Here is a 24040-nt window from a genome sequence, read left to right on the forward strand (position 1 = left end):
ATCAGCCATCAAATGCATTGAATAAACCTAACCTAGATAAGTATAGAATATGTAACAAACTATACTGAATCAACGTCTAAGTTAATTGCTGCCTAGCTGGGGAGAAAATCAATACCAAGGGTAATATGTTCGATTTCTGTTGGAAGAATTATAAGGGTTAAATTAGGCGGTGATATGATGCTTATATTCAACGCCTTCACATCACTGAAGGGTCGTTAGAGGCGAATTGTGCGTGAAATAACGCAGAATCGGCGCCCTCCATTCGATGTTCTTTTGTCAATATCACACGGACCTTCAGAATAGTTCCGAATATATTTCATTTATTAGCGCTCCTACAGTAACTGAATCGTATTTATTTGGTAGTTTTCAAGTGATCAATTTATCCTCAGACAATTAAATGAAGTATTATATTTGAAAGCACGTTTAGATACAAACTTATATACCGTTCACATCCTTGATGAAAACGGTACGAAAAGAAAGATGCAAGGCCCCGCCCCATATTCAAATTGTAAAATTATGTAAATGACAAACTTGTCATCATAAGAAAGCTTTGTTTTTTTTATATAATAAACATAATCACTTTCATAAATGAAGGTGTGTTAACGCCTGAATATATTGAAAGATAATAATTGAACATGTCTAAATATGCTAAAAATCTAGGTCAGTATGATGCTTGATGACGTCATCTGTGTAAGCCATGTCATCAGACCGAGTTTCTTTAATACAAATAAAACTAGTATTGATGGGAAATCTATATGAAAGATTCACTTACTTCATAGATACAGATTGTATTCATATCTCGATGAAATCGCCTGCGCAAATACCAATCATCTGACTAATCCCTAGTCTCATCCGGACGCGACCTGGTTCAGCATATCGCCCGGAGTTCTATTAGATCTAACACCAGGGTTTTATCATGTAAGAAAATTCTGTAGAACGTTAATAAATTGCTATGATGTTGAGGCATATGGGCCCTATCCTAGTCAATCGTATGTTGGCATTTGCTCTCTTATCATAGACAGGAAAGTATAGGTAGACAGGTTTTTATCGCCTATATGCCTCCTGTTTCATGATATCTGGTAGAATCGATAAAAATGTATCAATTTTGGAGTTTCATATCATGCATCAAAATAGAAACAACTCCTCTCAACGCTAAGACACAGAAACGAAGGTCGAGCTCGAAGATGACAAAAACAAAAACAAAAAAACAAACTAAAAACAAAAAAAAATGATCGCATTTTCACAATAGGAGCTATCACAAACGTACATATTGTACAGTTTATTTTTAGAATGATAATGTGTTACGGTATGGTAATAAAATAATAGATCCGTGCAATTAAAACCCAGAAAATTAACATTGGTAGAGGTGAATTGAAGCTGGGATTGTTTTAATTGATAGTTAAAGTCTAATTAATGGATCTTGAATACTGTATTGGAAATAAATACACATGCACGTTGTACTATTTAAATAATTGGTTTTTTTTTTTAACTATTTCACACGAAAATAGTGTGATGATATCCAAAGTTTGTGATTTCCATGCTGTGAACCCAAAGAAATACCCACAAAACCACTCCTGTGAAACTGTGTTTGTGTCAGAATGAAACATTTTATAGTTAGTATTATCAGTGAGTGATTTATTTTCGTATTATAGACAAGTTAATTCAGATAGCGTGAAATTAATTACACGGAATATTTTTACCAGGTATTAAAAACTTCTTGTATTTCCTTTTTACTGCGATTTTTGACAGCTAAGGTGATGCTGCGACATATTTTACCATGGCAAATCAACCGGAACACGAGATATGATATGAATTGATAACAATTGTGTATTACTGGACGGTACAGAAGATGTTCATGCTATTTTAGTAACTTTGATAAGGCCATCAGGCTTAATGAATACAAGATGTTAATACTTAGATTAATAACGTAACTAGGGAAATATGATACCTTCGGGTAAATAAACCCTAATATTACTCTGCAACCACGGCTATAAATACATAACGGGTAAGTTCGGTCTGACCACATGCGGTAGGGATACAGATCGATTTGAACTGCGTCGTTATAACAGACTAATGGCCGGCTAACCGTCCACGTGCCAATAACGGAAAGTCCAACAAATTCCATTTGAGACAAAGATTGATGGCATTTTTAGTCCGACATCCCTGTTGGCTTGTGTCAGGGATTTATAGAATATCTTTCCTGCTCGCAAATAGTAAGCTTAAAGTATACGTAACTCTAGCCCGAGTTTTCTCTGGCCCTGACACCATGTCTGGTATGTATGTATGGAACGCCAACAGGGTCAAAATTCGAACTGCTTAGTAAATATTACACTATCCGTTATTGTATTGTTGTGTGCAACATTAACATTGTGTTATGCGAATTGAACCTATCATTCCCTTTATTATCATTCATGTATTCAGTGTTAAGATTGCATATTGCAGTTTGATTATTCCAGTCGTCAACATTGTCATTGCGCAATCCGGCATTCGCTAGGTCAACATTCAGTATTGCATTATCGGCATTCGCGTTCACTTTGTGATTGTTGGCGATCTCATTCTTTAGTTCCTCATTATGCAGTATGGGGGCGCTGCGGTGTTTTATGCTATTCGGAATTCCGTTCCATAAATAAGGATAAGAAAATAAGCAGTTCGAATTTTGACCCTGTTGGCGTTCCATATGTATGTGTGTAAAATCACTAACGCGAAAACAGCTTATTTCTTTTTCACTATATAGGGAATGTTTTAAAGATTTGTTTCCCCAATTTTCCCAATAACTTGATGTTAAGGCGATGTTTGAATAAACACATATTCAAATTAAAAAAAAATTGGTACCATTTATACATGATAGTTTTCTTTACAATTTTTTTCACTGAAAAAAAACCCCAGTGAAATATGTAACTTTTTGGAGAATTATTTCAAAAATCAATATAATTATAAATCATCGAAATATTATAATCACTCTCGCAACAATTGGCGCTTTGCTATTATTTTATGCATCCAGTTTAGCAAGGAGGTATAAAGTAATTACGTTGTCTATTCGTCCGTGTGAGTTCGTCCGTGATCACCTTGTGTACACGGCATCTCGTGAAGACCCCATATCATCACACCATCACGGTCCTTACCTGATTTGTCAAGGGCAAATGACATGGACCATACTTCACCACTTATGATCTAAAGAGCTTGTGTCCTCCTGAACCCCTAGACAAAGTTAGATCATATTCACTCTGTAGCAGTCACACTATTTAATTCTACACCTGATAAGAATGTCACACTTGACCAGTTTTCAAATACACAAAAAGTCTGTGTACAAGATAGGTATCAAAGCCTTGGACAGATTTAGTTCATATTCACACCATAACATCATCAATAATCACAGCATGGATTTTTTACATGAATATATTTTTTGTGGTCATTTGTTATGATCAAATGTCAAAGGCCGCACTCGATCACTTTCAAAAATGACAAAGAAAAAAAAACAACAAAAAAACAACAAAACAAAAAACCAAAAAAACAAAAAAACAACAACAACAACAACAACAAAAAACCAAAAAAAACAACAATATAATTGTTTTCGGTTTAAAGCCTCTGCGATTATTGACATTATACAATGTAGGAATCGATTACGCCAATGACTAGGTCATTAATTAATTAATCATTTGTATATGTCAGTTTCTGGCATAGACTTTATTAAAAATCAATAGTAATAATATATAGACTGTCGACTTCCGTTTAATATCAAATGATGTCACAATGAAATCAGATACATTTGTGGCAATGGTTTTAGAAACACCAAATTATTCCTGTAAAACGATATTGATGAAATTCAAGAATGCAAGAAACAAACTTTTCGTAGGAAGATCACTGTAAACGAAACCAAAACTAATTATACATCAATATCTTTGGAGTTGGGATTTCTTGTCTACTTTACATATGGTGATTTAATTTTTCTCAGACATTTTCCTCGTCAATTGAGTCCTACGATGTTTGACGGAATTGATGGCATATACTAAATATGAGATATACGAATGCTGACGTTTTCAAAAAGGCGAGTATGAGCTGTCTATACATTGAGATGAGAATAAATGTCTTTTTTCATAGCAATCTTTGAACTGCTGGAGAAAAAAATGACATTACAATTTTCCAAAAAAAATTGTTTCTAATTTAATTGTCTTGCCAGGTTATATTACAAAGGCCAATTCAGAAGTCCAACCAACTCACAAATAACTATCGTGGTTGTTTTTCTTTAATTGTTCTTTTCAATTTCATCTTAAGTCAAATTATTAGTCTTTATCTGCCTTAGCTATGAAAACAAACATCCCACCATTCACAAAGGTCGATGAAGGAGACTTAGACATATATTTCCAGCTGCTCTTCTGATTGTTCATTCTTGTTAGGTGTGATGCAATTCAAAGGAGACAGCAAACAGAACAATGACCGTCAAAGGCAGAGGAGGACGTTTTCAGGTATTTCATGGCAGTGATAAAAGTATAGTAGTTATGTACTGTGACTTGGAATCTCATTAAACAGACATGAGACAAACCAGTAAAGAAGAGATCTGGAATACTCCTAAGCTACACTTTTAAACAGTACTTACAGAGAGGAATTTATCTATCACCGGCCTTCGCTGCCCCATCTATTGTTTAGATGATCGGTATGAAACTATTGGAATGCTTTAGTATCCATGATAGGACAGCAAGAGAGAAATCTGAATTTTGTCTGGCACATTTCTGTTACTGAGACGTAGTGAGTTTACTTGCAGCCTGTGAATGAAGGTATATATACACTGTACTAAAGTCATTTGCACTTTCTTGAAAATTCGCTATTTTGAAATAGCTCCTTGGAGCCCCCTGTTTTCGTACAATGGAATAATCTCGATAAGCACGGATAAATTCATACGATAAATTCAATGTGAGGTCGGTGTTATCATTTTTAGATTATGAGGACACTAAACACAAAAAATATCGGCATATAATTAATTTCCTTTGTTTTCATGGTAAATACTCAAATGTGATTGGTCGAAAAATTCTTTTCATTCTTCTATGAAAGAAATTCCGAGAATGGCGCGAAAAATGTGACGTCACAATACGACAATTGACGTTGCGTATTGATTTGAGAAAAAGAATCCCATTTAAAACCAGTAAAATTGTACATAAAACATGTTTTAAATAAGAAAATCATTTCCAAAAAATAATTATAAGCGTTGATGTCAATTATATTTTTAGTTTCATAGGGGTATGAAACAAATTTTGTTTGCAAACTTCTGTAAGAATCCGCTACGCGGATTCATACAGTTTGCAAACAAAGTTTGTTTCATACCCCGATGAAACTAAAAAAAATTGACATCAATGCTTAAATGATTGTAAAATGAATTCTTTCATATATATTGCCAAACTGCAGAACACACCTCGTCTTCATGATGTCGAAATGGGCCTATTGCCAGACGGTTTTCCCTCACCGCAATTTAACTGTTTTGTGTGTCAAATGCGTTTTACGAGTCAACAAACATGTTGTTTTACGTACGACATGTATTGTGTATAGTAACTGTATTGACATGTACCTTATCTACATATATTATACTCTACATGTTTACTACGTAGATGCTTTTACATTTATCATTGCGTTGGATCGTCATTAAAACTTTTTTCTCTGAAATGTAATTTAGTTTTAGAATCGGAATTTGACATCCCCTGTGGTGATACAGAACATCGAGCTAATGCTGCAATATCAATCTCATGATTTCAAAGGTCAAGGTCACAAATCTATAAATAGAACTTTTGAACACTTCCTGAACGATTTGAATAATGATTTTATCGAAAGCATTTGTTGTACTACAAGCATGCATAATGTACTTAGTTCTTTATATAGGTCTTGCTCAAGGTTCCCTTTTTCCCCATAACATGTTATCAAAGAATGTTTTTCAAAGTCACTTGGGGTCAAATACAAGGGGGAAAAAATTAAAATTTTAAATTTGGTTATTTCGTCATAAAAAATGAAAAATAAAAAATTTTAACCAACATAAACAGACTTGATATCGGTACGTAGATATCTTGTATAACTCGCTACAAGAGGTATGTCTATTGTTGACCTTAATCTTTATTCAAGGTCACAGTGGTCAAATGGGAAAAAAAAATCGGGAAAATTTAAAATATTATTTGAAAAAACGGTTTAATCACATATTCTTATGATTATATGTGCACAGGTTCATGGTCATAGCATCAAAAATGAGATAAAGACTTCAAATAATGCTGAGTTTCCCACCAAATTAAAACATTCTCCAAACATTTTTGCTCATTGACCTCAACATATACATATCCATTTTTTTTTTAAATCAGAATCAAATCTCGTTATGGTTTGATATGGTGTGTACGATTCATCATTTAATTAATCTTACATTAAAGACAAACTTTCTGACGGTTAGCGTGGCGATCGATCGTATATGGTATGACTTCGAGTAGGAGGTGGCAATGATTGATAGCTAGCTGAGACAGTTAAATATGACATTATGGCGGAACTGAACGTCAGCCCTTGCTGCGTTTTACATTGACATATGCTATATACCTCTATACAATCTAATGGCTTTTAAAATTGCTAATAAAATGCTGTCGCCCTGTTGCCCTGGAAACACAGACGGTATTTTCTTACAGGACGTATTTGCGTATGCTTCTAAGCTAATGATATAAACAACCTTAGAAATATCTTATTTGGACTCATTTCCTTTCGTTATTATTCTCTGTTTTTTTTTTATTATTTAGAAAATCTCATTATTATTGTATTTGACACAAGATAATTTTTAATTTTTTTTTTTCTCTCATTCAGCTGTCATCTCCGGATCCAGAGAACCTGCAATTTTTATCACTTTTAAAAAAAATTAACGAAAAATCAATATGTCTGTAACAAATGTGGAGGTGCTATCAGAATGACTGCCTGGGGAAACATGTTATCTCATTTATTGAAATTTAAATGCTAAACTCTGCTTAACGCGTCAAAATATGCAATTATTTTCATTCATTTGCTTCGTTATATTTTTGTTTATTGGAATTTGAATATGTTTGTCCATACACGCTGGTTTCTTTTTTTGTAAAGATATGTAGTCGGGGTATTTTTGTTTTTATTGACGACCTTTTGTAATTTGTATCGACACTGAGTCGTGATGCTTTTCCTTTTTTTGACTACCTGCTATAATTTGTATCGACAAGTCCAGATATTTCCCTTTTTACTGACGATATGGTCTAATTTGTGTCGATATTGAGTCACTGTACAATGTATCTTCCTTTTTACTGACGATATGGTTTAATTTGTATTGATATTGAGTCATTTCATCTTCCATTTCACTGAAGATGCTGTTTAATTTCGTACTTAAATGACAATGTTCTGTTCTGTGTCGTTAGAGAGCAGGGATAAAAACCATGCTTTTTGAGGATGTGAGGTAACCCGAACTCGATCAAGATTTGCACGCCGGGTGTAATCGATCACGCGAAAGACGCTTACTCCTTCGACACACTTGGTCCCCTTGTGCTTCTACAAGGGTCGTCATGCAAATCTATATGTATGTTCCAATTTTGCTGATGTTTTGTAGATTTTGGGTTAGAATAAGATCTTATTGTTAAGGTTGGTACTATTTGGTGTCATCCAAACTTAGCACGTAGTTTGGATAACTCAATCCTTTCAGCACTTCTATGTTTGTTTAGACCAATTTCGATTGTTCTATTTTCCTGGTTGATTCCAACACTGTAAGCCACGGGATTCATTTATCATTCAGCTGCATATATTGCCGACCATAGCTTTAAATATATAGCCCACACAGTTTGCCTTTTACACGCTCTTTACGTGTGAAGATTAAGTTTTGATTTTGCCTTTCGTGTATCGACGTTGAGATATAATCTATATTGAGTTGAACTTTGGAATGTGATCTTGAAGTATAATTTGTATGTTGCAATCAATATGAGTTTTTTGTTTTCAATAAATAGTTTCTGGCATGCATATCGACCATTGTAATAATTGATGCAAGGATAAAAGAATAATAAAAGTCGAAAGCGAAACCCGCATCTCAGGAAAAGCAATTTAACAACCAACGGTTTGTGTTTTTCATGTCGGCAAATGTAATTTTGAGAAGCAGGGATAAATTGATTCTAAAATGCTACCGTTAATCTTTTGAAACACAACTTTCCACGAAAGACATTATTTTGGAAGGAGAATCCCGCTAGTGGTATTAATATGTCAGTCAAAGTACATTGTGATTCTAAACCCTGACATATCATTGTAAGTCGTAAGTGAAGAAAAGAACAAACGATAGTCAAACGAAGGGAAATTCTCAAATCGATAAATCATGTGTAAAATGTGAAAAAATATAGCTTTGAGGAGAGAATAGAAATTCCGAAAAGTTTTTTCAGCTTCGTCTATGACATGCGTCTTGTAATTCTAGATAAAATCATAACAAATATTTGAGAACTGCTAGACTGAAAGTGGTTTCTTGAATGCCTGCTCTGTTTAGGGGATATACACGAGCCCAGGAATAAAGTCTGCTGTGCATATCTTTCCTTTAGTTTATCTCACTCCAGCTTGTTCTTTGTATATTGTGTTCTTCTGTAGACACTTTTCCTGATAATACTGCGAGATTAAACCCAGTACAAATAAATAAATAAATATAATTCAAGTACGTGTTATACATGTATAAATCCAGTTCTTGTTATAGTAATTCGAGTTACAGTTATTGTTATCTTGCTTATGTATCTAGCCCATGTTCTAGATCGGTCATTGTTTGAAGAAGACCGCTCCCTGGCCGAGACATACCAGAGTCTTTAAAAATAGTAATTGCTACTCGCCCTTGTGAGGATAGCTTTGGGTTCTGTAACTTGGTCGAGAAATTCTAGAGTCTATCAAAATAAGTTGCTATTCGTTCTTAACACTCAGCATTTTTGGAGTAGGAAGACTGGTTTGCTCGTCTTCAATATAATGTATCCGGATGGGATGTGCGGCTGGGTGTCTTTGGTCGTATGCTTCAGTGAGGTAGCACTATAAAGTCGGCGTCAATGCAGCGTTATCACAATGAGACGTGCATATGCATACCACAGCCTCCTAAAATACACAAGCATACACAATATGTTCACGATATCAGGTATGGTGTAAGGATATGACCTCATTTACGATGCCACTAATTAATATACAAAACTGACAAATTCGGAAATGTACGGAAGTATCAAAATTTACTATAAATCATAACAAAATAATAAGTAATTTTATTCTTTCAAAGCAATAAATTGATACAAATCTTTATGTTTTCCAGAATATAACAAAACAACTGCAAACTATTTCGTGTGCGTTATCATTTCCAGGACATCGTGAAGCGGCCTTCAAGTGTTAGCCAATCAAATTGCATTGAATCACGTGATTAGAAAAATAGTCCCGGTCAAAGGTCACCGTGTCAACCAATCAAAACGTATTTAGAGTTTATTCCACGTGTGGTATATACTGAATGTTATTCAAGAGTTGTAATGATTATTCCATGCCTTGGGAGTTGAATAACACCCACCTATTGTAGTAGAAACGGATGTTCAAACCTTTTTTTTTCTTAATACCCCAAAACTGTTAAGAACTAACAGATTATGGTAAATAAAAAAAATGCAATTCATCGACAGACAACTGAATATAGATACATGATTAGAGTTGTTCGATACAATCTTTAGAGCCACACGCGAAATATGACAGTTAATGTAAAACGTATGTATGCATATGATCGTGTTTGTTGTAGTTATAGTTTGTAGATGCAATTTCTGTTCAAAGATACAGATATAATACGCGCAGTGGCTTTTTATCATACTTTCTGATATTATTTATTTGTGTTTGTTTTGAATATGACGACACAAAATTGATTAGAAAAAAAATATTTAAGAATGAAATTTGTCTACTCTTCAATATCATATTTTGTTAGTTTGTCTAATTAAAGCATAATTGAGTGTACAGATAGATTTATAAATCTTTTGAGTACCATTAAAAGCCTACCGATTGATTAATGTTACAAGATAGAATTCTGAGTACCATCAAAAGCCTACCAATTGATTAATGTTACAAGATAGAATTCTGAGTACAATTTCAAAGCCTACCAATTGATAAATGCTACTAGGTAGAATTCTGAGTACAATTTAAAAGCCTACCAACTGATACATGTTACAAGGTATAATTCTGAGTACCATTTGACAGCCTACCAATTAATTAATGTTACAAGGTAGAATTCTGAGTACCATTTGACAGCCTACCAATTGATTAATGCTACAAGGTAGGATTCTGAGTACAATTTCAAAGCCTACCAATTGATAAATGTTACAAGGTAGAATTCGGAGTACAATTTCAAAGCCTACAATTTGACAAATGCTACATAGTAGAACTCTTGCATGTTGAAGACCCATACTACATATGCAATTGAAGACCGACCCTTATACTTTTCTGCGGCGACGGTCACAGATTTGCCGCGATTTAGGTTGGAACCATCGACCAACAACTCAAGACCTGGAGTAAATCGATACTAGATATAGATGTATTGCATTGTGTGTGCACTTACATCCTGGTATACCTACTGTTTTAAATCCTGTGCCGTCTGAGACCTATCGGAAATAGGTTTTAAACTGGAATAGAAACGTACGACATCTTAACAGCTATATCCAATTCTTTCTCATCTAATTTTATTGCTTGTTATTTATGTGTGTGCACTGTTGAGCTCGCTGTTAACCTCTTAATTACAAGGGGTGATCAATTTCACGTAATTTTCTCTTTATGATTTATTTTATTCAGTGTTAAGGTAAAAAAAAATGTATTTGGCAGTAGATATATGTAATTTCTATACGATGTCGACGAAGCCACAAATACATTTCAAATCTGCCTCTTATCTAGGATCCACATTAGTCGCCTCAGGCAATCATATACATGTAGACATCTCGTAACATGCCTCGACGAAGAATGGAGCATACGTTTATCATCTCTGCATACCAGATACAATGCATTTGATATTTAGTATCCAACTTATAGTAACACCATCTACATTTAATGCATATGAGTTTATAAAAACACGATTTATATATATATACTTATGGTACAAGAGTGAATTTGGTTTGCTCGTTTATGATAGCATGGAAGGCCTACAGACGTTACAGTGTCATCCCACTGAAATACCATAAAAGAGACATACTATTAATTTATATAATAATAACACGAAGAAGCAGCTTGAACAGTAGACTACAATGTAATACGGCCAGGTCGTAGAAGAATTGTACCAACTAGATGACGTCACCGTCATTGTCTGTATTTTAAAAGGTTAGATAAGGAACCGATGCATTTTAATTTGGAGTGAAGTGAAAGCTCATTTCACCATGCTACCTCCAAATAGGACTGAAAACACCTATAATTTGTACACTTGTCACATATTGTTTATTTTAAAGTTAGCATCACTTATTAAAAAATGTGCCAAATTAGCGAAGACTTTCTGCTCAAATGTAATGACACCGATTTCATTTGTAAACAAAAACAACCCTTAGCTACAGATTGAAGCTTGTCCTATCTCTGTTTTTAATCAGTAGCAACTTTTCTGTTAAGAAAATTGAAGGCATTACACCACGGTATGATGGTATGATGTATTACTGCCACACGATATCCTATCTTCTTTCCTTGCAGAATTTGATTCAAAGCGACATCATTCACAGATTTCTTTTGTCAAGTGATCTTTTTAAAAATATTCTGTTTTCTCCATTGTCCTCTTGCTTCATTGCTGATTCTTAATCCATTGTTTTATTTTCTTTGTCTTTTCATGCTGTTCCGCGTCCATTGTATGTTTCCTATTGTAATTACACACCAGACCATTCCTTTTCTCGCATTTGTTTGTTTTGTTTTGGGTTGTTTTGTTTTGTTCTTTCTTCTTTTCCGTTTCATTTCATTATATTCCCAGTGATACCATTGTCTTTTTTATAATTCCTTGAGTTCTACCATGTAATTTATATTCCAATGTATGGCTGGTGCTTTGGTGTTTTGTATGCCATGTCTGAGGTACATTCTCCGGGACATTCCACATTATGGGCAAGCCTAAACCAGACTGGAAATTTGTTTATTTACATGTATATTTAATTAATAGACAGCGATTTAATTTGTTGACAAATTTCATTAAATAAATTCATATTACGGAGCTGATGCTCGTCATCATGAGGTGATCCAGATGACGCGTCGGACCACGTGACCACCTAGCTCATTATTTTTAAAGCCAGCAGCAATATCCCCCACTGGCTTAAATAAATAAACAGCTTTGCGATGAGAGAAAACTGTGTCGGCCCACATTTAAGGTTTCGGACTGCAAGAAAATGGAAAAAAATACACTGTTTGTCTTAAGTCCTGTAAGATGTTTCCGGGCTATTAAAAAACTAAATCTAACCTAATCTAACCATTCATTATTCTTGGATAAATAAAAGAACTACATTCCACATGTCAACTTTATGGACCCTACAAATCACAATTGTTGTTTGGGGTGTCACAAAACATTCCGCTTAACCCAAATACAATAACTATTTGAGTAACATTTTGAGTATTAAACCAACGATATTGTTTTCTGTATTAATTAAAAGATGTCAACAACAGGCATTGATCGCAAACATATAAATAAGAAATGAAATTGAATGTCCGGCGTTTCTCCTTTGACAGTGCAACATAGTTATAGCGACCATATACATACAAAACGTAATACCAATTTGAAAATATCTATATATACACAGGCAATATTCCTTCACGTGAAATTCACATGAAATTCTATTTCACGTGAATTTCACGTGAAAAGGGCAAACAAGTGAAATTCACATGAAATTTTTCACGTAAATTTCACGTGTAGGAATATTGCCTGTGTATAACTCTTAGAAGCCTGCATATCTGCCCGCTCCAAAACAGGAAAATATATCGAAAGGTATTGCTACCATTTCTGTTCCAATCATTTACCTGGAAGTTGCGAGGACAACGGTAGATAACTCTAGCTTCCAAGAATGTATTGTTTAATTGTTCAGGCTCCATCTACCTGTCGAGTCATAAGTACACTCTTCGGAGGTCAAATTACCACGTGTCAACAGCGAAGTTAATTTTATTATTACACGTATATAACACGTACATGGGATAAGAGCATTATTATAGGGTTGATTAGGTCCTTGGTAAGTATATACATGTATATGGTTGACATACGTTCTTCACTGACGTGGAAGTTGTATATATCATTATATGACACAAGAAATCATAACTTCAATCATCACTCATTATCCAAAGAAATTCGTGATGTATTCACAAGATTGTGTAGTCTATGAAATTGTAGTCACTGACAAAGAATGACAGAAACTGATTAGAGTTAATGACAAAGAATGACAGAAACTGATTATAGTCACTGACAAAGAATGACAGAAATTGATTATAGTCACTGACAAAGATTGACAGAAACTGATTATAGTCACTGACAAAGAACGACAGAAACTGATTATAGTCACTGACAAAGATTGACAGAAACTGATTATAGCCACTGACAAAGAACGACAGAAACTGATTATAGTCACTGACAAAGAACGACAGAAACTGATTATAGTCACTGACAAAGAACGACAGAAACTGATTATAGTCACTGACAAAGAACGACAGAAACTGATTATAGTCACTGACAAAGAACGACAGAAACTGATTATAGTCACTGACAAAGAATGACAGAAACTGATTATAGTCACTGACAAAGAACGACAGAAACTGATTATAGTCACTGACAAAGAACGACAGAAACTGATTATAGTCACTGACAAAGAATGACAGAAACTGATTATAGTCACTGACAAAGAATGACAGAAACTGATTATAGTCACTGACAAAGAATGACAGAAACTGATTATAGTCACTGACAAAGAACGACAGAAACTGATTATAGTCACTGACAAAGAACGACAGAAACTGATTATAGTCACTGACAAAGAATGACAGAAACTGATTATAGCCACTGACAAGGAATGACAGAAACTGATTATAGCCACTGACAAAGAATGACAGAAACTGATTATAGTCACTGACAAAGAACGACAGAAACTGATTATAGTCACTGACAAAGAACGACAGAAACTGATTATAGTCACTGACAAAGAATGACAGAAACTGATTATAGTCACTGACAAAGAACGACAGAAACTGATTATAGTCACTGACAAAGAACGACAGAAACTGATTATAGTCACTGACAAAGAACGACAGAAACTGATTATAGTCACTGACAAAGAACGACAGAAACTGATTATAGTCACTGACAAAGAACGACAGAAACTGATTATAGTCACTGACAAAGAACGACAGAAACTGATTATAGTCACTGACAAAGAACGACAGAAACTGATTATAGTCACTGACAAAGAACGACAGAAACTGATTATAGTCACTGACAAAGAATGACAGAAACTGATTATAGTCAATGACAAAGAATGACAGAAATTGATTATAGCCACTGACAAAGAACGACAGAAACTGATTATAGTCACTGACAAAGAATGACAGAAACTGATTATAGTCACTGACAAAGAACGACAGAAACTGATTATAGTCACTGACAAAGAACAACAGAAACTGATTATAGTCACTGACAAAGAACGACAGAAACTGATTATAGTCACTGACAAAGAATGACAGAAACTGATTATAGCCACTGACAAAGAATGACAGAAACTGATTATAGCCACTGACAAAGAATGACAGAAACTGATTATAGTCAATCACAAAGAATGACAGAAACTGATTATAGTCAATGACAAAGAGTGACAGAAACCGATTAAAGTCAATCACAAATATGTCCCGTAATACTTTTCTACTCTTTCGCCTGTTAAGCTTTAACTGTTCCACAAAATAACAAAAATTATGCTGTGTTTTCTTTACTTTTCAAATTTTACCATAAACAATTTTCATATAAGACCTTCATTTATGTCATGACTAAGTGAAAATGTTGCTGACGTCATAATCTTAATCTTCTGATAGACTTTTGATCAGATTTCAGACATTATAGATACCTATACGTAATACTATTACGGATAATCTAATTATCGACATGTTGTCACACCAGAGATATATACCTGATATACAAGTCTCTCGTAACACTAGCCCTCCACCTCTGGGTTGCGAGTTCGAAACCTAGGTGGGGCAGTTGCCAGGTACTGACTGTAGGCCGGTGGTTTTTCTCCGGGTACTCCGGCTTTCCTCCACCTCCAAAACCTGGCACGTCCTTAAACCGAGCTTACCGTCTTCAAAAAGAACCGCCACTGTAACGACATAAACAAAGTCACGAAAGGTTAGGGAAAGATGGCGGTTCTTTTTGAAGACGGTAAGCTCGGTGATGTAATATGGAATTGGCTACGGCACATGACGGATAACATAACCAACCGACATCCTATATTGACAAAGTTATGGTTAATGTATACCGCTGCAAGCGTCGATTTTTCGATTTCTGAATGGTTATTGAGGTACCCATTAGAGGCGAGGCGACTATTCAACCGGACAGGGAGATTCCGACCTAGCCATTTCAGCATCTATTTCCAAATTCGTCAGGTCATAACTTGGATAATACTTGGCCAATTTTGTTCATCGAACACTCATTGGAAAGATAAAACCTTTCTCTTTAAGGTAATGTATGCGTCACTAAGATTTTTGACCCGCAGAATACGACAAATTATTTTTTTTTTTTAAATACGTTCGTCTTCCCCCTCTTTGTAGTTACTACCCTTGATACTATATACATATATATATGGACTATCATTTGGAAAATCGTGCCAAGCCCCTGTGCTCAAAACAGCTCGAAAGAAATGCCAAAACCTATATGGAGAGGTGAAATAGTCTAAGAGCATCAAACACGTATGTACATTCTGAACCGTTTGTCTTTATAACACCCAGCAAAGCTACATTCTGATGTTTGAGTTTGGTTCAAATAGGCATCTCTAGCAATACAATCTTTGTGATACTTTGTACAAGGGCGGTCCACAATATCGTTCAGGTCGATGTGGCATTTTTATTTTAATATGTTTATATAGATTAGTTGAAACTACCCTTTTCATTTACCCATGAATTTGACCTTTGCTGTTTATGCGTATAAATATGTACCTTATTTCATAACATGTTAATCTGCCATATAAATTGAAAGGTTGTTGTTATTGCCTTGAGAAAACAAGTTTAAAACAAGATTACGCGTTTAAGATATATGTATTCAATCTTGCCTTATTGATTTCATGGAGTGATGAATACATTTGGTCTCGAGTGCTTAGCATCCGTTTTTGATTTGTCTCGCGACCAACTCAATTCAAACCGCCATTATATCGCTAAAGCAAGATTCAATATCTTCGTTTTAATTTCAAATCCTTGTTGTAAAGCAAGATTCATATATTAAAAGCAGGTGACTGGTAATTGTTTAAATGAAAACTGTACAGAATCCTATACCAACTAGATCGTGTGTCTACATCCTATATGTTGCTATGGGAAAAAAATTGAAATAAATAAAGTACATTTTGTATATAAAAACTGTCAGCCATTTTTATAAACTGACTTACATGATAGTAATCCTTTGTGGCTACTCTTGGTTCTGTATATAAATAATTAAAACACAAAAAAACAAAAAAGCTTAATGCATGTTTTGTTCTATCATTGATATAACATCACCTGCGTATTAGATATCAACAATCCTTTATCAAAGTGTCCCGTTATATAGGTAGTGTTTGTATCCTTGTCTGCTTGTTTATTTGTTTGCTGTGTTTATCGCCTGGTGAACAGCCACAGTCAATTTGAGGCGGGATATCCCTGTAGCAGTTGATGACAACCTCACTGAATAACATTCAAGAGGCCCGGCACATACCATTCAGGGCAATCAGGGTAAATTGTCGTTCCCAAGGACACAGCCACAGCAGCACAGACCAGCCTGTTTCTCAGTTCCCAAAACACACAAACCGACACAGTTAGGGTGGTCCAACCATGCACCTCGGATCTTCACATGAGGTTACTTGGCATGCGCACTAGCCTACTGAGTTATCGCGGCCCCTATGTGTTTGTATTCGGATTGTGCATCCGGCCGATCCCTATCTGCAAATTAAAGATCGTTAATCTGTGTTTGAAAAAAGCTAACGTCAAGTGAGTACATAATGTATTTTGTCAAAGACTAGCCGGATATTTCAGAAATACAGCAAAATCTCATTTCAATTGGAAAAATCGACAAGTTTCAATGAGGCGAATACAAAGGTTCGCTCTGATTGGTCAAAAACGGAAACCATATATTTTTACTGCAAATCCTAAATTATCCATTCATAATTTTTTATATCTTTTATTGTCAAAAATACAATGAAAGTTCGTTATTCTATATAAATAAACTCTTTATATACACTAATTTTGATATCTCCGCAATTTCCGCATTTACGATTTACTTAGATTTACAAATACTATGTGATCGACTTTTCTGCTGGTTTGACTGGCAAGTGTGATGTTATCAGCTTTTCTATTGGTTCAATTGACACATATGATGCTAAAGACTTTTCCATTGGTTGAGTCAATCGATGTTGATGAATGTAAACATCCTCCCTGAACGACTATTAACGCCAAATTGACTGAGGAGTGTTATAAGTGGTAACGATAATACCGGACAACAATTACATCACGGGGTGTCTGTTGAAGGGATATACTGCATTTGAAACAGGTAAGTTGTCTTCAATATCCGTGTCATGCCACAATTTAGTATATAACAATGAATAATTAGTATTGTAATGTTCTCTCGTGAATTTCTGGGAATTACTGTGAATTTCTGGTATTACTTTAAGTTTCTGTGAATTTCTGTGAATGGCTGTGAATTACTTATAACTTCTGTGAATGTTTGTGAATGTCTAATTTTTTTCAATTTCAGTGAATTATTGTAAGTTCTCTTTTAACTTCTATTTTAATGTTAAGTCCCAATATAACCGGACATTATGTATACACATGTACAGTATAACATTATTTGATTTATATAATTCTTATATACAACACATGCATGATATCAAATTTCAAAGAAATTCATTTAACTTTGAACTGCCAGATTGTGTACACGAAAATTGTACAGCAAACAATATCAAATTATTAAAATGAAATTGATTTGAACATAGTAATTTTTACTTCATTTTAAGCATATTTCTAAGATGAAAATGAAATATCGGAAAAAGTTCAATTGACAATCTATAATGATTGAACAAAAAAATATGTATTGGCAGGGAAACCCTAACTTACTAACTCATGTTAATATTTTAATTTTCTGATCGCGGTCATAACGAAAATTTCAAGTCATCCAAAACAAAATCGTGTATTACCATTTTCTTTTTTTAATTTTATTTTGCAAATGTTAAATAATTCAAATTTTCACGTGTGATCTCATGGTATACGAAAAACCACACAAAACCAGATGGTCGGGTGGCACAGTGGTAACACACTTGCCTTTCACCTAGGCGTCCAGGGTTCGATTCCTTGATCGGACGTGTGGGGTCACCTGCCCGAGCACGTGGGTTTGCTCCGGGTACTCCGGTTTCCTCCCACAGTAAGACTCCTCGTGCACTTCGATCTGGTCCAACAAGCGTAATTAATATAAGTTGATATAACTTGTTTCGCAATTATTGTAAATTAAATAAAAAAATCTTTTTTAATTGGGTCTTAGAAGTAAAGGTAAAAAATAATTGGATATGGATCTTTAATTATCAAAACTGTGTGTTATTCGTTATCACAAAACAATTTTGATGAGCGTGTTTAAATAAAATTTAGAACTTAAAAGCATTTGAAATGAAAATTAAAAAAAATTAATGACTTTAAATTAAAACAAAATGCTCTTGAAAAAAACAAACTTTACGCAAATAATTCCAAAAGTCTTAACTTCACACACATGTTTATGATATCAAGAAATTATCACCAGTTTTTACTTCAGGTAATCTCTCCACCGGAAAAAAAATGCTTCACCTGCGAGCCACTCTCCTTGTGGTGTTCACTTTCTTCACCCACCAACAGTCTGTGCTGGGAGGTACGGGAACGATGGACGACTGGATTAGGCTGACTAACACACTGTTCTCCAACTACACAAGGGAGATCTACCCCGTTTATAACTACAGTAGTGATACACTTCCAGTAGATGCGTCAATGTTCCTACTTTCGATTCTTGACTTTGACGAAGTTTCTGGAGTCATTACCATAAGCGCTGGCATGACCTTGCTTTGGAACGACTACCGTTTGCGATGGTCAACAAGTGACTACGGAGGAATTGAGCATATACAAGTAAATGCCTCGAAAGTTTGGAAACCAAAAGCTTATGTGATCACCGCTGCCGATGACTTAAGCAAATTTGGAAGTGATGAATTTGACGTGACACTTTCCTCTAACGGCCTGTGCGCCTTTAGTCCAGGAAAGCTGTTGAAGTCGACTTGCTCCGTGGATATGTCTAAGTTTCCGGCTGACACTCAGATATGCAGCATCCGGGTACTTCTTTGGACATCCTTTCCTGAAGTCGTACTCACATATACAAGTACTGTTCTAGATACGACCTATTATACACCAAATGGAGAATGGAATATCGATGGAACTTCTGTGTCCTATTACATGGGGTTCGGGTCTCCCTCGACAACGCTTGACTTCACCCTGCACATATCCCGGAAGTATCTGTACTTTATCGTATCTCTGACCATACCGATCTTGCTTTTATGCTTCCTCCTTCCGTTTGCGTTCCTCCTGCCAGCCCCTTCGGGTGAGCGGATATCCTACACTATCACAATGTTTTTGTCGCTGGCTGTCTATATGACACTAATAAGCGACAATCTTCCGAAAGTGTCAGAAAACATGGCAGGGATGTCCTACTTTCTTCTTTTTTCATTGTTCTACAGCAGTGTGTTGATCGTGTTGACGATATTTACACTTCGCTGTGACGCTATGGTAGACGTCCGAGAGTTTCCGAGGTGGCTAAGGCGCTTCACGTGCTACTGGTATAAACTGAAAACTAACAAGATAACCAGCAATGAAAGGTCGCTAAAAATTCCGGAACTGAGAGAAAAGGAGGTACCGGAAGTAGAAAATAACATCGATGTTGAATTGGATTTCGTAGATGTTTCACACAGAGATGTGATAAGAATCATTGACATATCTCTGTTTGGAATTTCATTCCTGGTAATCGTTACAGTTACCCTTTGGTTTCTCTGCTCTCATTATACTTAGAAGGTAGAATTAGTTCACTATATGCACAGTGCGTCCATATATCTATTACTTAAATGTATATATTTAGCCTACCACCGTTCTGACACATTTAAAGGGGTGTTCGTGGATTGTCAGTAGATCTTGGATTTTAAATGATCTTTCTGTAATATGAGATTTTATGAAACGAGACTTAGAAGTTAAATATTTGCGAGAGTTAGCTGGTCTCATAGAAGCTCATATGAAATGAAAGTAAAAAAAGTAGTTTGTATGACATAACTCAGAAAACGTACATGACAAGAGGAAAAATCAAACGAAGTCGGCCATTTTGTTACGCCATTTTTAATTCATTATGAAATGGTTTTTTTTTATGTTAGCCATGAGTTTATACACGTAGAAGTATCAGTCAGTGCTAAATACACTAATAGCGATCCATGTAAATATATAAGTAGATATGTTTAATACTAATACATTGAAAAGTGTGAAAAAAATATTTGGGACCGTTCAATAATGTTAGAATTTAATTTCGCGTGATATGAACCTATATATGTTTTCATCAACGTATATTAGTTAAAAATGTTCAAGTGGGATTTTTTTTACCTTTTTGGAAGGCCCAGCGAGTAAAATTGAAAGGATCAAATATATTGATGGATTGTGCAGTATTTATCATGAGTCAGTCAGGTATTACAATTATCTTCATGACTTCGTGACGTCAGAGACTAGAAAGACAAATAGACACTGCCACCTATTAGCCTAGATATATATTTGGATAGAGCTATGGCGATCACGTTCTCTCGATAATGGACTATACTTTGTTTGATCAGCTCTTGCTGTGCCGTCCGTTGGTGATGTCTGTTGTGATATATAATTAAAATTAATGCCATTGATTTGGGGTGAAGATATCACGTGTACAGTTTTATAGATAAGTTTACATATATGAAATAATTTACACTATTTAGAAATCTGTGTGGATATATACATGTTAAGTGTGACGAATTCACCTCCCTTATCAAATAAATCTACGTCGCAAAAAAAAAAAAAAAATTAATAAATCCTGAAAATAAATGAAGTGAATTAGAAACAAAACATGTTCTTCATAACTTACACAAAGTACACGTGACTATTTATAAAACCATTTGGAACAATATCGACATAAATTATCAACCTGGTTCATGTGGATTAATATTTACTAAACTAAACATATACATATGTATTACTTATCTACCCTTATTTAAAGGTATATTAAAGTCAAGAATGATGTCATCAAATCTGCTACATACGTTGTGTCTATAAATCTAACATATAAGCTAAACAAAATGGCGCTTAATTTGTGAAATGTCTTTTTTTTCTCAAAAACTACATTCTTGCTTTGATGTGTTAAAACGTTATTTAATATTTCCAGCTTCTAGGAACATTTGATTTGTAAATTCTGGAAACAATGTTTTTGATTCTGAAGTTCAAGTTAAGACACATTTTTAATTGACAATGCAAATACTATTGACTCAGCAGCAGCAGCAGCAACAACAACAACAACAACAACAACAACAACAACAACAACAACAACAACAACAACAACAACAACAGCGAAACAGCAAGCCGATACCGAAATAATTAACAAATGCTTAATACTGTACTTTGTATATACTATTTAAGAAATAATTAACGATGATTCGTGTATTGTTGCAGGATATACAACGAGGACGAGGATATTTGCAATTAAATTAATAACGAAGGCCGCAGGCCTGAGTTATTAATTAAAATTGCAAAATATCCGAGTCCGAGTTGTATATCCTGCAACAATACACGAGTCAAAGTTGATTATTTCTATTCTACCATGTACTGTTTAGTTCTGAGATCGACCTCTTTCTAATAGAAAAAAAAGCAAAGAAACCCCCAGAAAACCTTGTAATTTATTTCTTGAGTATTGCATTATTTGTTGATGAAATATACATTTCTTTACAGGCACTACAGTACTACAATCAAGAGCATATATAATATGGCGTTGAATATGAAAATTAAAAAAAAAGGGGATAAAGAAAAGAAAAAAAGGGGGGCCTCCGTAGGATTCGAACTCGCGTCGTGATAAAAACTTAATGAAAGACTAACCCATTAGCCCACTCGGCTATTGTTAGATATATAAAGTTGTAACAGCCGTGACTCACGAGCGTGTATTATTGGCACGAGCGTGTATTATTGGAAAATAATACATGGTTTTAAACCAATCAAAACTGCCGTTGCAAAGCAAACATGGTAGAATTGATAATAATGGAAGAGTCGAAGAGTCTACCATATTCATGTGAAAAAATATGTGTAGTTTTCAGGGAAATAACTCTCAATGTGAATAAACGAATTAAAAAAAACAATGCCTTTCATATTATTTTTGTTTTAACTGTGATAATCATGATTAAGGAGATATCGATAATTGTTTTTCGCCAACTCATTATAATCGATCATCGTGTTGATACTAATTACCTACTGATTTTCAATATACCAACTACGCATTTTTGACATAACATTCATGGTAAAAGGAAGTTGCATGCGTGTTCTCATTATAACAGTCTACCCTCGTTATTTCGCCACATTTCGTCCACGCCAGTTATGGTGGTATAGCGAGGGTGGCGATATATCGAATTATGAATATTAATATTTTAGATTTTACATCTAAACAAGAGGCCCAGAGGGCCTGTATCGCTCACCTGGATTTCATGAGATATGAAACAATGATGATTAGGTATATTTGGCACTGGTATTGCTATGTCAGTATATCATAGGCATTTTATATGGGTACATGAGGTTTTTATGCCAAAAATACCTTAATCCAAGAAATGAAATTTGCACAATTTTGAATCCCCACTCCATGACCATGCTACCATACAAATGTGAGTGATATCCAATGCTTAGTTACAGAGAAGAAGTTGTTTATTGCTTAGTTTTAGAGAAGAAGCTGTATATATGAATTTATTCAAATTGACCCCTTTTGGCCCCGCCCCTCAGGCCCCTGGGGGGTCAGCCCCATCATTTGCAAAATTATGAATCCCCACCCAACAGTGATGCTACCAGGCAAATATAAGCAATATCCATTGCTCAGTTTCAGAGAAGAAGTCGTTTATATTAATATAGCCAAATTGACCACATTTGGCCCCGCCTTTCAGGCCCCTGGGGGGTCAGCCCCATCATTTGTACAATTTTGAATCCCCACCCCATAGTGATGCTTCTAGGCAAATATGAGCGATATCCATTGCTCTGTTTCAGAGAAGAAGTCGTTTATATCAATATAGCCAAATTGACCACATTAGGCCCCGCCCCTCAGGCCCCTGGGGGATCAGCCTCATTATTTGTACAATTTTTAATCCCCACCCCATAGTGATGCTATCAGGCAAATATGAGCGATATCCATTGCTCGGTTTCAGAGAAGAAGTCGTTTATATCAATATAGCCCAATTGACCACATTAGGCCTCACCCCTCAGGCCCCTAGGGGATCAGCCTCATTATTTGTACAATTTTGAATCCCCACCCCATAGTGATGCTACCAGGCAAATATGAGCGATATCCATTGCTCGGTTTCAGAGAAGAAGTCGTTTATATCAATATAGCCAAATTGACCACATTTGGCCCCGCCCCTCAGGTCCCTGGGGGGTCAGCCCCATTATTTGTACAATTTTGAATCCCCTCCCCATAGTGATGCTACCAGGCAAATATGAGCGATATCCATTGCTCGGTTTCAGAGAAGAAGTCGTTTATATCAACATAGCTATATTGACCACTTTTGGCCCCGCCCCTCAGGCCCCTGGGGGGTCAGCCCTACCATTTGTACAATTTTGAGTCCCCACCCCAAAGGGA

At 35.2% G+C, this 24040-nt stretch overlaps 1 protein-coding gene across 1 annotated transcript; it reads left to right on the plus strand.

The window, feature by feature from the left end:
• The first annotated feature begins 18972 nt into the window (after positions 1-18972).
• On the plus strand, positions 18973-20223 carry LOC117343511 (neuronal acetylcholine receptor subunit alpha-7-like). Its single transcript, XM_033905893.1, has one exon. It carries the CDS (start codon positions 18973-18975, stop codon positions 20221-20223), a length of 1251 nt encoding a protein of 416 aa, XP_033761784.1.
• The last annotated feature ends 3817 nt before the right edge of the window (positions 20224-24040 follow it).

This window comes from Pecten maximus, chromosome 2 (genome assembly GCF_902652985.1).
Source record: "Pecten maximus chromosome 2, xPecMax1.1, whole genome shotgun sequence".
Lineage (NCBI taxonomy): Eukaryota > Metazoa > Mollusca > Bivalvia > Pectinida > Pectinidae > Pecten > Pecten maximus.

Bases quoted from the DNA above. Each gene is read 5' to 3' on its own strand.
- LOC117343511 (XM_033905893.1), top strand. From the start codon at position 18,973: ATGCTTCACCTGCGAGCCACTCTCCTTGTGGTGTTCACTTTCTTCACC.